General features: G+C 44.8%; 1 protein-coding gene across 3 annotated transcripts in view; it reads left to right on the top strand.

Moving 5' to 3' along the window:
- The window catches only part of LOC139265861 (beta-galactoside alpha-2,6-sialyltransferase 1-like), a 139,026-nt gene that overhangs the window by 114,485 nt on the left and 9,737 nt on the right, over positions 1-14,804 (top strand). For all 3 annotated transcript variants that reach the window (XM_070883376.1, XM_070883378.1, XM_070883377.1), the window contains one exon: positions 5,041-5,142. In XM_070883376.1, coding sequence (XP_070739477.1) covers positions 5,041-5,142 — 102 coding nt within the window. The remainder of the gene's footprint in view (positions 1-5,040; positions 5,143-14,804) is intronic.

The raw sequence follows: 14,804 nt of genomic DNA on the forward strand, positions 1-14,804 counted from the left end.
GAATAACTTGCCCACAAATCAATTAATGATTTGCCTTGTGCATCTCCTGGATGCATTGACAGTGGCCTGAAAACAAGTTGTGGACCACCATCCTCTTTGGAAGTTGAGTGCTGAATGAGAGCTACGAAGAGAGGAGAAGGTAACGTACAATGGAGAACAGATATTTAAAGAGTCCTAACAAATTTTCATGTGCTAAATCATCCCATAACATTCCACTGATGCAAACAAAATACAAGCATACAGATACATATAGAAGACACTATCTAAATCCTGTGGGGTTCATATCACTGAATGGGGACTTGGAATGGTAAGAATGAGCAATACAAGAACATAAGAAATGGGAGCAGGAGTAGGCCATTTGACTCCTCGAGCCTGCTCCGCCATTTAATAACATCATGGCTGATCTTATCATGGACTCGGTTCCACTTCCCTGCCCGCTCCCCATAACCCTTTATTCCCTTATTGCTCAAAAATCTGTCTATCTCCGCCTTAAATACATTCAATGACCTCATGGGCAGTGAATTCACGGCTCTCTGGGGCAGTGAATTCCACAGATTTACAACCCTCTGAGAGAAGAAATTCCTCCTCATCTCAGTTTTAAATGGTACATCGTCAGATGGGTTTCCCACATACATCTTCCTGGAACCCATCTCTGAGTCATGTTGCAGATATAAAGGAAGAGAGAAAAGGATTATAAGGTAGTTTTAAGGCAATAGTATGTTGGTAGTTTTCTATGAAATGACAGGGAAGGAATCCATGTGGTCATAGTCAGTGGAGCATGGAATGGAAAATTGTCTGCACATCTGCCGGTGGGACCAAGCCTCCAGCCTTCCTATCTACTTTCTCCACATGATCCCTACCTCGGGATCTCTTCGGCTGCCTCTTCAAAAAATGAGTTATTCAGAGAATATTCTTGCATCTCCTAACACATGTTTGCTTATGAAGAACATATTGGGGTTGATTATGTAAGGTGGCAGTACTGTGCTGGGACCATTGTTCCTGAGGTGCTAGCCATAGTTGCACCTAAATGTGTTGACCTCGTCCCATAATGCAAGCTGAACTCATTTACATAATTTGCTGGCACTCATGGTAATAGTGCTTGACGCTCTGCGATGGGGTCCTGGAATGTCAGTGGCCAGTGAAAAGCTGCTACATGACCAGTGAAACCGGTTTGAAGCACAGCTATTCCTTTCCTCGTTTGGCCATTGGTGGCTGTGGGACCAAGGGGGAGGAAAGAAGAGAGGCCCTATTAGAAGTACCCTAGAGAATCCAAGTATTTTTGTTCTGCTGGCCTCCCCTTCACCACCCATTCCAAATGGGTGGTGTGTCTCTGGAATGCTACTCAGGTGCTCCAGTCACATTATGGTGAGGCCCCCTGACCTACATTAATTTGCGTGTCTTAATGAACCCTGTGGCATAGGGTGATCCAGTCTAGCTAACCATATATGGGGAGACATATGAGGGCTTGACAGGGTTGATGTTGAAAGGCAGTTTCACCTGGCTGGAGAGTCTAGAACTAAGAGTCATTGTCTCAGGATAAGGGGTTGGCTATTTTGGACTGAGATGAGGAGAAATTTTGTAACTTAGAGGATTGTGAATCTTTGGAGTTCTCTACCCCAGAGAGCTGTGGATGCTCAGCCGTTGAGTATATATTCAAGACTGAGATCGATAGATTATGGGGATAGAGCAGGAAAGTGGAATTGATTTAGAAGTTAAACATAAGAACATAAGAAAGAGGAGCAGGAGTAGGCCATTCGGCCCCTCGAGCCTACTTCGCCATTCAATAAGGTAATGGCTGATCTGATCATGGACTCAGCTCCACCTCCCTGCCCGCTCCCCATAACCCCTTATCCCCTTATCATTTAAGAAACTGTCTATTTCTGTCTTAAATTTATTCAATGTCCCAGCTTCCACAGCTCTCTGAGGCAGCGAATTCCACAGATTTACAACCCTCTGAGAGAAGAAATTTCTCCTCATCTCTGTTTTAAATGGGCGGCCCCTTATTCTAAGATCGTGCCCTCTAGTTCTAGTCTCCTCCATCAGTGGAAATATCCTATTTGCATCCACCTTGTCAAGTCCCCTCATTATCTTATATGTTTCGATAAGATCACCTCACATTCTTCTGAATTCCAATGAGTAGAGGCCCAACCTACTCAACCTCTCCTCATAAGTTCAGCCATGATCTTGTTGAATGGTGGAGCAGGCTCGATGGGCTCCTGTTCCTATTTCTTATGTTCTTATGTTCTTACGAGACAGCGTCCAACACACATTAGAGCAATGGGTGCCAGGCATCTGATTATTAGTCCCAAACAGGAGCCCATCAACAAAGCAATTTGGAAAATCTACAGGAGACAAATGGGCACTGAAGGCTTTTGTATCAGAAGCTCACTTTAACATGTCCAGAAAATGCTTGTGCATAGCAATAAGAGACACATAGATGTAACTACCCCTCAACCGAGGAATCAGTGGTGGTTCCCAATACAATCTATCCAAATATTTCTATGCTTGAGCAACCTTCAGGCTTTTATGAAACATTTGCCTGTTACAGATGCCTTCAGCTGTACCCTATCGGTTGTTTTTATAATATATGCTCAATGATGATAAAATGCAATTATTTTTACAGGGTAAAGCACCCTATGCATCAGATATTTTAATAAGTTTGTGTAACACTAGGGTTGTCATTTTTTAAAGTATAATTTTTTTAATGATATGCTTCACTGCCTTAAAAAGAAGTTTGGCCCATTGTCTATGTGACTGAGCACAGCATACACCGCTTGTGCTGCAGTTAGTTTTCTCGGGTGCACAGCAACCAAACCAGCCGTTCCTTAAAGGGACCACTGGAGGCCACCACCCAAAGTGTAATTACAAAATGTTATCCTTACCTGAATGTGGAGCCAGGAGAAGCGCGAGTGCCTGCCTCGGCCCCCACAACCTCTGTGCCCATCCCGAGTTAAAATCGAGGCTCTAATGTTCAAAAGCCAAGAGTTTCGAAGCAGCAGACATGTCGACAGAGCACGCATCTGATCTTACACACACTGCCAGCAGCAGGAGGGGACAAAAATCAGCAATAACATGCAGAAAAATTTCAGCCTCAACTCTTCAACAATACAACTTGATTTGATCTTTTTTATAATCACATTTTTGTTCTGGAAATCCGCAAATTTAAAGTTTGCTTTGAAAGCTGCAGCGTCCCTATGAAGGGATTGGAAGCTGTAACTGAAATAGGTTGAAGAATTAGTGGGTTTGGCATTCGTCCAGTGGCTTGTTCCCACTGAATATTGTGTAAGTCACTGAATATTGAATCCATCCATTCGCGAAGTGTTAGATTTTGCGCCTGCCATATTTCTGTGTACACCATGGGTTCAATTTTCCTTTAGAAAATTTGAGATAACTTTGTGTAAATGGAGGAATGCTGACTGGTGATTGATGGGGCATTGGAGCAGCAGAGCATTTTCTGCAGTAAATTCATTGATGGCTTTGGGATTGTCGGTGTGTCTTACTGTCGTGTGCAGGGACTTTGGGAAGAGTAAAAATCAGATCCCACACATTGGCCCCAAGTTTCCACATGATTTGCTCCTGATTTTTAGGAGCAACTGGTAGAGAACGGAGTATCTTAGAAATCGGAATTCTCCACATTTAAGTTTTCTGCAGTTCTAGTCAGTTAGAACAGTTTCACTTTTGAACAGAGTTTTTTTTCAAAAGGGGGCGTGTCCGGCCACTGACGCCTGATTTGAAAGTTTCCACAGTGAAAACGTACTCCAAACTAACTTAGAATGGAGCAAGTGAAGATTTTTGTAGGCCTGAAAAAACCTTGTCTACATATTAAAAAATCAGGCGCAGGTTACAAATTAGGCGTCCAGAACGAGGTGGGGAGGGGGTGGGGTGGAGGGAAGTCATTACATTCTGCAATAAATCCTTAGTTATACTTATACAAATATTATACAAATAATTCCAACCTGAATAAAAATTTATAAGCAAAGAAAAGACTAAATAAACCATGTTCCTACCTGTGTGAAAGTGCTTCAGGCAGGGAGAAGGCTGCAGGAAGCCTCACAAGTTGAGGCAGCCGTTCCCGACGGCAGCAGGGGGGGGAGGCAGTGAGAAGGCTGCAGGAAGCCTCAGAAGTTGAGGCAGCCATTCCCGACGGCAGAGTGGGGGGAGGCCCCCCTGCCGTCGGTCGGGCCCGTCGGGAAATGGCTGCCTCAACTTCTGAGGCTTCCTGCAGCCTTCTCACTGCTGCAAGAAGCCTCAGTGCTGATCATGGAAGGGCAATGTGGTTTTATTAAAAAATTTTAAAAATTGAACAGCTACAAAGAACTACAAAAATGGCCGAGTGCCAATGTTTCCTTCACACTGCGCGTGCGCGAACGCTCCAACGCGCACGCGCAGGGTTGCCGGCACGAAAAAAACTCATTTAAATGGTACCCGCCCCCTCCTACTTACAAAATCGGCGCGAGTGGTAGGCTCCGCCCCCTGGGCACCGCGCCAATCAGACATCGAGCTACAAAGCGCTCGAGAATAGCGCATCTTTTTTCAGGCGCCGTTTTTGGTGCGAAAATCGGGCGCCCAGCTCAGAGGGGCGCCTGTTTTGCCACATGTGGAAACTTGGGGTCTTTAAGTCACTGACTAAGTGAAACAAACTGTGGCATTAAAAATAAATCTTTAATTGTTATGGGACACTGCAGCTTTTATTTTGGAATAAATTCATTTTATAAAAATACAGAACAATCTTTATTTGTACTTTGTATTCCGTTGGGTCTGTGTCCTATGATGCAGTGGCGCTATATAATGGAAGATACTGGAATCTGTCCACCAACTCCCAAAGATTAATGATACACAGAATTGTTTTTTTAAGTACTTAAGTGGTGACATTATTTTAAGGGCTCTTTTGTCAAACAGTATAGATTTTGATTGATATAATTAGAAGTGATGAACTCTGTGTATCGAGTATATAACCATCTATTCTGCTCTTCCCTCATTGACAGATATCGAGGTTATCCATGCACTTTGCACTTGCTAAACCAAAACTTTTCCTCCCAGGTCCTCGCAAGGCAAGATCACAAGTTTCACAGTAACAATTTATACAGAACAGGCACCTTATTAGTGTGGGATCCAGCGCCATATTCAGCTAATCTTACTGAGGTATGATTTTATTTAATCTGCTGGAATATGCTCTTACTTACTGGAGGAATTTCAAAAAACCCTACTTTTGTACCCTGCCTACAGCTGTGGCCGCAAATCAGAACGGTCACCCACCTACCTGGAACAGGTGAGAGTATTCACTGAGAAGGTGTTGCCTATGAACGGGGAGGGGTACGTGAGCTTTGCATTAGTTACGTTAAACATAAAATCATTCAGGATCCTTGCTTCTGACCGCCACCCAGCGATCCCTGGTTATATAGGGCCCAAGTTTCGGCCTCAGTTGCTCCTGATTTTTTGGAGCAACTGGTGTAGAACAGAGTATCTTAGAAATTTAAATTCTCATCATTTAGTTTGCTCCAGTTCTAGTCAGTTAGAACAGTTTCACTTTGGAACAGAATTTTTTTTTCAAAAGGGGGTGTGTCCGGCCACTTACGCCTGTTTTCAAAGTTTTGGCAGTGAAAACTTCAAATTAACTTAGAATGGAGTAAGTGAAAATTCTTGTACGCTCGAAAAAACCTTGTCTACACTTTAGAAAATCAGGCTTAGGTTACAAATTAGGCGTAGGGAATGGGGGGGGGGGGGGGGGCGGGGGTTTAAAGGGAAGTTTACAAACATTAAACACTTAAGTTTTACAAATAAAGAGCCATCATCAATAATAAATGATAAAAACATCAATAAATCAACCAATAAATCATCAAAAAAAATTAATAAGAAATATATATTTTTTTTAAATCAATAAATAAAACATTTTCTACTTACCGACTGCAACACCGGGAGCCCTCCAACAGCGTGCTGGGATGCCTCCCCCAGTGTGTCTCTGTCAGTGCTACATCTCTCTGTCTGTCTGTGTGTGCCTCTCACACTCTGTCTGTCAGTGTCTGTGTTTCTGACAGCGAGGGGAGGGGGGGAGGGAGGCAGAGGGGGAAGGGGAAAGAGGGGGAGGGGAAAGGAGAAGCAGGGGGAAGGAGAAGAGGGAGGGAGGCTGAACAGGCCGGGCAGGGCCGGGCCCAAGACTTCGGGCAGGGCCCGTCCCCAGCACCAGATTTATAGGTAGGTGGCGTTGGGTCGGGGGGGGGGGCGGGAGGAGGGAGGTCGGGTTGGTTCGGGTAGGGGGGAGGGAGGGAGCGCTGGTCGGTTCGGTTCGGGTCGGGGGTGGGGGGTGGCGGGGGAAGCGCAGTCGGGTCCGGTCCGGCGGCAGGGGGGGGGAAGCGGGAGTAGGGGTCGGGTTTGGTCCGGGGCGGGGGGGAAGCGGGAGTCGAGTCGGGTCGGGAGGAAGCAAGAGCTGGGCGTGGGAGGCAGCCTTTTGCATGCAGCCCCAGTGAGGCCATTCGGCCAGGGCTAGGGGCTGCGTGCTTCGGGCCCCTCCCACACAGTTTTGGGCGCCTGGAGCTACTGCACATGCGCGCCCACTGTAGTGCGCATGTGCAGAGGCCCCGGCACTGTTTTCAGCGCAGGGACCTAGCTCCGTCCCCCCACAGCTCGTGCTGCACCGCGCCCGACTCCAGAGGACCAGCAGGGAGCCAGAGAATCTGAGTTTTTTTTAGGCGCACTTTGTGGCGCGAAAAACGGGCGTCCAAGTCGGGGCTGCGCCGTTCTAGGCGCGGCCCGAAACTTGGGCCCAGTGTGTGTGTATGTGTGTGTGTATGTTCGGTGAGGACAGCATTAGGCTTGGCAGTGATGATCCCCAGAGAGAGAGAGAGAGAGCCTGTCCAAGCTCACACATTTAGACTGGCTGCATAGCACGGCACTGGAGGGCTGTTGCTGTCTAATGAACTACACCAGCATGAATCAAAAATGAAATGGGGGGAGGGAAGAAGGTAGAATCACTTAAAAACAAAAAGTTAGCTTGCTTACATTTATAATGCAAGTCAATCTTTGTGGAGTGGGGAGGAGGGGGGGGCAGTGGTGGGGGAAGATCTTTTGCATAATACCCTCATCATTTCCTCTTTGTTGTACCTGGGGAAAGGTCAGTTCCAGGTGCCATGATTAGGAGAGGGAGGCATAAAGTAATTTTGTCAGGTCTTTGCCCCCACAACACTACTCCAGAATTTCCGGGGCTCCCCTAGCTGGAGTAGATGCAAGCCCCGCATAGGTATTATAATGAGGGGAGAGGGTAGCATTCGCACAGGCAGGGATGCCCCAACAAACTGGGTGGTGGAGCTGACAACCGCACCCTCTATGGACTGGAGGATCTGAGGGGGTCCCAGGGGCAGCCCAAAGGTCCAAGATGAGAAAAGGTTGGTGGCCTGGCTGCTGCTCTCCACCAGCAGTCAGAAGACCCTAATGCCAGCAATCAGGAGTACGATGGGCCAGGGACAAGCGTGGAGCAGACAACATCCCTCACACGGGCTATGTTGCTCCTGATGGCCCCAGTAGGGCCTGGAGAAGAAAATTGTCCCTAAAATATATTTTCATTTTATTTTCTGCTCACCAAGTTGAAGGACGATGTATGTTAAAACAAAGGAACATCTCTTGGTATTTGAATCAAACAGTCGACTTTTAGCAGTTGAAAGATACCGATAATGCACTTTAACCAACCCCCCCCCCCCCCACCCCAAAGTATTGTGATAGAAGAAATTCTCTTTTCAAATCTTCGGGCTTTTTTTGCGGGTGATTGCCCAATTCTTGTTCATTTGTGGAACATTAAAGTGAATTTTGGTTTATGGATTTCTACCCACTCAACTGGATTGAGGTTGACTGATATAATTTGGCTTAATTGTCACCTCTTTGTGGACTGTAGTCAGACCTGAGTCTAACTCTGTCACAAATCCAGCGTACAACTTGTCCAGGTGGGTTAGAGAGATCCATTCCAATGCATGCCTGGAAGTTCTGAACAATAAAGCAGTTATGCTTATAGACAGATATCCTGCATGCCACAAGCTGAACCCTGCATTGGGACCATGCTTGAAGAAAGACCTTCACTACTTTTCAGTGTATTCTGAAGGACGGTGTTTAGGCTCTTGTAAGCATATGTCAGGACTCTCGGGTACCAATATGAATCAACAATTGGAACAAATATCCTTCTATTCTTCTTTCGGTACCTTGGGAATAGCCTCCTGAATTGTTCTGAGCCATGAAAATGCATTTGGATCAACTTGCTTCCATGTCCAAATAAAGAGCTGTGACCAAAAACATTTTTTTAAAGATCCTTTCTGATCACCATCTTGGGTTTTCCACTGAGCTGTGATCTCACTATTAGAAATACGGCCTTAGAAATACAATATTTACAAGAAAATGATTAAATGTACCTATCTTATTTTCTGTTTACGAAATGTTTCTAACAGTATGTCTGAAGCCTGTGCGTCTGTGACAAGTCTCAGTCATCAGTTGATGGGGATTTCCAGAGCCATCACTCTCCAATGAAAAGATTTAGCAAATTACAGCTGTCGGCTCCCAGATAACATTTGTGCCTACAACTTGCAGTATGTTTTAGGATTGGCAACAAGACAGGCCATTCACAGAACAGGCCAGGAGTGGCTATGTGTAAGCTCTATCTTATCCTGCACTCCTGTATGTTGATGGTAAATGACTGTAGATGTAATTAAGGTAATTTGGAATTTTTTTTTGTTTTAAAACTTCAAAAACAAGATAAAGCATGAACACCAGCTTTTTCTAGGGGGCATAGTTTCAGAATAAGGTGTCGCCCATTTAAAACGGAAATGAGGAGGAATTTCTTCTCTTTGTCGTGAAGCTTTGGAATTCTCTACCCCAGAGAGCTGTGGAGGCTGGGTCATTGATTATATTTAAGGTGGAGATATACAGATTTTTGAATGATGAGAGTCCAGGGTTATGTGGAGCGGACGGGGAAGTGGAGTTGAGGCCAGGATCAGATCAGCCATGATCTTAATTGAATGGCGGAGCAGGCTCGAGAGACCAAATGGCCTACTCCTGCTCCTATTTCTTATGTTCTTATTTCTTATGTTCTACGGTAATTTTTAAAGCAGAAATGGTGTACAGTACGTACTAGCTCCCCTCCCACAATCTGTAATCGAAGGAAAGGAGTTGAACAAAAGTACAGTTGAGGAGAAAACCATTGACTGGGGAGGCATTCTGACAGGAAGGACTCTGAGCAGGCCTTTATATTTTGTAATGTATTCTAGATGGTAACCCCAGCTGCATTTCTTTTATTTTTGCTGATTTATCTTGAAAATCAAAAACAACCAGGATTCACATGAGCGGTAGCAAGTGCAGGTAGGCTTGTACTATTATTCAATTTTGGAGGAAAGTTGTGACTAAAAATCATAATTTAAACATACATATATATGTATAACTTTTCTGATAGCACTAAGTACAGATATATTTAGTGAAGAAGGAAAGATACAAATAAGTTTTTTACTTTCTTTATGATCACGTCTCCTCCAATGTTAAAGCACCTTTACAGAACAATGCATGCATAACGTTTTCATTTTAGTCAGTGCTCTGATCACCAGGCGACTCATGTTGCAAGATCATTTCAAGTCAAAGCACTTCCACATTATGAATATGATATTATAGGACTCCATACAGCACGTGATCATATTCCAAAGCAATGGTTAGAAAATAGAAATGTCCAAGTCCTGAAAAAGCTATTGTGGACCACATGGACCTGTCTCAATATTCAATATAACTAAGTGTGAAATTTAAATGTGATCTGTTAGCAAACTGCAAAGAATCATACAATAAAAAGGTAGCAATCTCAGTTCTAGAATCATAGAATCTTACAGCACAGAAGAAGAGCATTTGGCCCCTTGTGTTATCACCACAGAAAGAAGAACATCCATAAAGATCAATCAGAATCACATTATTTCCACAACAAAAGAATCTACCACCAAAATAAGCACTTCTAGCCCCGTGTGTGAAGTGGAATCAAACACCTTGAGAACAAAAAACAGCACCATGCCCTCCTATTGATCACTGGCTTCATTGACAGTAGGAACTTTCCAATGACACAATCAAAAAAATAGACGTTCATCTCCAGCCTAGTATTTCATGCTGATACAGGTGATTGAAATTCAGTGCAGAGTACAGAAGAAATGAAATCACAGCTGATGGCAGTGACATCATTCTGCTACCTTGATGAAACTGGAAACATTTAAATGGCAATCTTACAATCTGTTGTGCTGAACATGCAGGAGCACAATGGACTTAAGGGGATCAGAAAATTAGCCAAGCCATTTTTGTGCTAATTCCATCTGTCCAGGATTTCTAGGCCAGCTGCTCTCCTACAGCCAGAGAATCATCTGCATTGGCTTCTCTTCCCACTCCCGCATCCTTACCTCTGGTGTCCCCGATGGATCTAGACTTGGCCCCCTCCTATTTCTTATCTGCATGCTGCCCCTCGGCGACATCATCCAGTTTCCACATGTATGCTGATGACACCCAGCTCTACCTCACCACAACCACTCTCGACCCCTCCATTGTCTCTAAATTGTCAGACTGCTTGTCCGATATTCAGTACTGGATGAGCAGAAATTTCCTCCCAACAGAATATTGGGAAGACAGAAGCCATTGGCTAGAATCTTCCAGGGGGTGGGAGGAGGAGTTCAGCGGGTGGGATTGGTAGCAGAGTGGGTAGGAAATTTGATATTTTTGACACGGGTCATGAACCCGCCGCAACACGCCTTTCCCAATGGATGTGATCTCGCATCCGACCTGACCCGCAGAGGAGAGCGACTCAAAGCAATTACTGGCTTGTTGTCAGACCCTTAATAATGCTTTTAACTTTCCTTTTTAACGTTAGCTGCTCGCCCACGCAGTCCGCGCTGCTCGTGGACCACATCTGTTAACCTGAGGTAGGATTTGAATGGCCATTGAATCAGCTGATTTGTTGAAAGCTTGAATTGTGCTATAAAAGCTCCCACCTCACAGCTGTTCACTTTCCAAGTTCAGAAGCTGTTGCTTACTCCATTTGGAACACAGATTGAGCTTTATGTAGGCTGCAAGTGTTTGGAGCAAACTCTTTATCCAGTGTCACCTCATTGCAACAACATCTCTCACCATTGACAGATTGCTTTTGTCATCTCAACATCACCTGCCATCTATTCCATCAATATGGGTACCGTTTATACTATTTCACCTTGGTCCTCGGAATCCCACCACGATCAGGCACACCAGCAGCACTAATAACAACACCGAACTTCTCTGAAATCACCTGTGCTGCACAGGACACAGGGCATCAGCACCTGAGCACATTGCTGCCTGGCCAGATTTATTTCACTTGACGCTGTGCACCCTGGCTGCCACCAGATGTGCCAGGTTGGTACCACCCCACACCAACAACATAAAGCACCCCTACAATGCCCAAGCCATTCCTTTTAAACTCATGACCATTGAGGGTACCATTATGTCTCCCCATTCACTGCAACTTACTAAGCCACTTGCAAAGGTGTACACAAATCTGTCCAAGAATGCAAAGTATTGAAAATAAAGGTTTCAATGTTTGACAACACATTAACAGAAACTTTACATTAACATTGGATAAAACACCCAAGTGGCTACCCTTGTGTGTTAGTTGGTATGATTGCACCAGGGTGAGTGTTGAGGGGTGGCTAGTGAGATGGGGAAGTGATAATGGAGATAGAGAGATGGGTGGTTGGAAGTGCAAGGTCAGTTGGCGTGGGTAAGGATGTGCAGGACTAGGGTCGTGAAGGCAGTGCATGAGGATATGATGAAAGGCACAGCAGAATGAAGGTGAGTGTGGCTTTGTACTTGCGTTTCCTGATCTAATGAGATCATTGAAACATTTGCACCACTGCACCCAGGTCCTCCTGACAACACCCCTGCTTGTGACCTCTTCTGCAATGTGCAACCAGGCTGTCTTGGTCACCTGGAGAGGTATCCTCCGGCCATCGGAAGAGGAGTGAACCTCCCTGCATGCTCTGACTCTCTCCATAAACATACGGAGGAAGTTATGGGAGAAACTGGTGCAGCCCTGCACCTCTGAGCAGTGATTGTCAGTGTTTGCAGCACCTCAATGCTGTAGAACAATGAAAGCACAAACATCAAAATAAGGTGACCATGGTCCCTTTAAGGAAACTGGCTCAAGATGTGTCATCATGTATGATGTCACCAGACCTGCTCCATCTAATTGGGCCGGGAAATGCGCTAGGCGGGCTTAACAAGCCCCATTCAGGTAAGTTAATTTTAGACAGTGGGATAGAGCCAGCAGCGGGGCCACGATCTGCCACTGACACCGGCGGCACTGGACCTGCCGAGGTAGGCAAAATCTCGGCCTATGTCTTCGGTTCCTGTCACAAACTCTGTTCCCTCTCCACTGACTCCATCCCTCTCCCTGACAACAGTCTGAGGCTGAACTAGACTGTTAACAACCTTGGTGTTGTATTTGACCCCGAGTTGATCTTCCAACCACATATGCATGCCATCACTAAAACCATCTACTTCCACCTCTGTAATATCGCCTGACTCCGCCTCTGCCTCAGCTCATCTGCTGAACCCTCATCCATGTTTTTTCTACCTCTAGACGTGACGATTCCAGCGCACTCCTGGTAGGCATCCCATCTTCCACCCTCCATAAACTTAAGGTCATCCAAAACTCTGCTGCACGTGTTTTAACTCACACTAAGTCCCGTTCACCCATCACTCCGCTGACCTACGTTGGCTTCTGATTGAACAACCCCTCGATTTTAAAACTCCCATCCTTGTTTTCAAATCCCTCCCTATCTTTGTAAACCCCCCCCCCCCCCCGAGATATCTGCGCTCCTCCAATTCTGGCCTCTTGCGCATCCCTGATTTTAATCGCTCCACCATTGGTGGCCGTGCCATCAGCTCCCGTGGCCCTAAACTCTGGAATTCCCTTCCTAAACCTCTCCGTCTCTCTCTTTCCTCCTTTAAGATACTCCTTAAAACCTCCCTCTTTGCCTTAATATCTCTTTACGTGGCTCAGTGTCAAATTTTGTTTGATAACACTCCTGTGAAGTGCCTTAGGATGTTTTACTAAGTAAAAGATGCTATATAAATACAAGTTGTTGTTGTTAAGTATAACAGATCCAAGTGTTACAATTTGACTATCCCCAACACCTTAAACTTGTGTACACAAAAGACAGTTTCCATGAACAGTTCCACGACTCTTATGAACTGAAAATTTCAACCTTTTGCATGATAGGGGATAGTGTGTCACAGCAGTAACAATTACCCCTTTACTATGGGATTATGCACTGAAGACCACACCTATCCATTCCAAAAGGAGTTACATATCTCAGTACCAAGCTATTGCATTCAGGCTAAAACTAATAGTTCAATTTATTTACAAGCAGGATAATTACATATAAGCATAATAATATAATAAGCAACCACCAGTATTATGCTTGAATACATAATAATTATTTTTTTTCGTAAGAATAGATTACAAAATCGTAACATTTCTTTTTAGTAACTTCCAAAATAATCTCTGATAAAATGTGACATTGGTGATAACTGCATAATATCCTTATTTGGCTACCATATGTTAAATAGGCAATGCATAACAGGGAACTAAAGTATACAGGGCTGATGCTCATTGTAAGGGAGATTTCCTGCTTTCATGAATGCCAGGAATACAGCTGTGCTCATTTGTCCATGGTTTTCTGTCCAGCAAAATGGATGGAATATCATAGGTTGGGTTGTGCAATATTAAAACATACTTGGATATACACTAGGCCTATATTCTCTCGAGTTTAGAAGAATGAGAGGTGATCTCATTGAACTATACTAAATTTTAACGGGGTAGATGCAGGGAGGATGTTTTCTTTGGTTGGGGAGTCTAGAACCAGGGGTCACCGTCTCAGAATAAGGGGTCTGCCATTTAGGACTGAGATGAGGAGAAATTTCTTCACTCGGAGAGTGGTGAATCTTTGAAATTTTCTACCCTGGGGGCTGCGGAGGCTCAGTTGTTGAGTAAATTGAAGACAGAGATCGATAGATTTTTGCATATTAAGGGAATTGAGGGATAAGGGGAGAGTGCAGGAAAGTGGAGTTGAGGTGGAAGATTAGCCATGATCTTTTTGAATGGCGGAACAGGCTCCAGGAGCCGAATGGCCTACTCCTGCTCCTGTTTCTCATATTCTTAAGTGTTTAACATACATGGCTATGGTCCAAGAGCTGGAAAGTGGAATTAGGCTGGATAGCCCTTTTTCGTCTGGCACCTTAATGGGCTGAATGGCCTTTTTCTGTGCCCAAATTTCTATGATTCTATAATACTGAATTATGTACATTGGGAGTACTCATGCAGAAACTTTTCCCATACATTTCTGTCTGGATTCCAGTGGGGCACAGTTGAAGATTCTTTTTCAGTGCTCGGGCAATGAAGATTGCTATGGTTGGTAAACTTGAGACATCAATTGTGTCCGTTACAAAATATCCTCCGATGGGCCAGAGTGGAAAGAAAGCAGCTGAATAACCACACTCACTCTGGCAGTTTCCCATCGTACGTTCAGCGAGGATCCACTGGCATGACTGAAAATTAGGTTCACTTGAGTGGAAAGTAAAACGGGTGGCTAATCCGATCCCTTCAGTTCCTCGTTGGGCAGGTTAAGTTAACATTAGCCCCCCCCCTTAAGCATGCAAGGAATGCTTTAAGAAAAAGTCAAAGCTCTCTCTTGGTAGTCTGTCATATCCAACAAAGACGTTGATGTGCTAATCATCAATGGCATGTGTCTTCAAGTGGCTGTATAGGCCAATTCTGGACG

This window comes from Pristiophorus japonicus, chromosome 6 (genome assembly GCF_044704955.1).
Source record: "Pristiophorus japonicus isolate sPriJap1 chromosome 6, sPriJap1.hap1, whole genome shotgun sequence".
Classification (NCBI taxonomy): Eukaryota; Metazoa; Chordata; class Chondrichthyes; family Pristiophoridae; genus Pristiophorus; species Pristiophorus japonicus.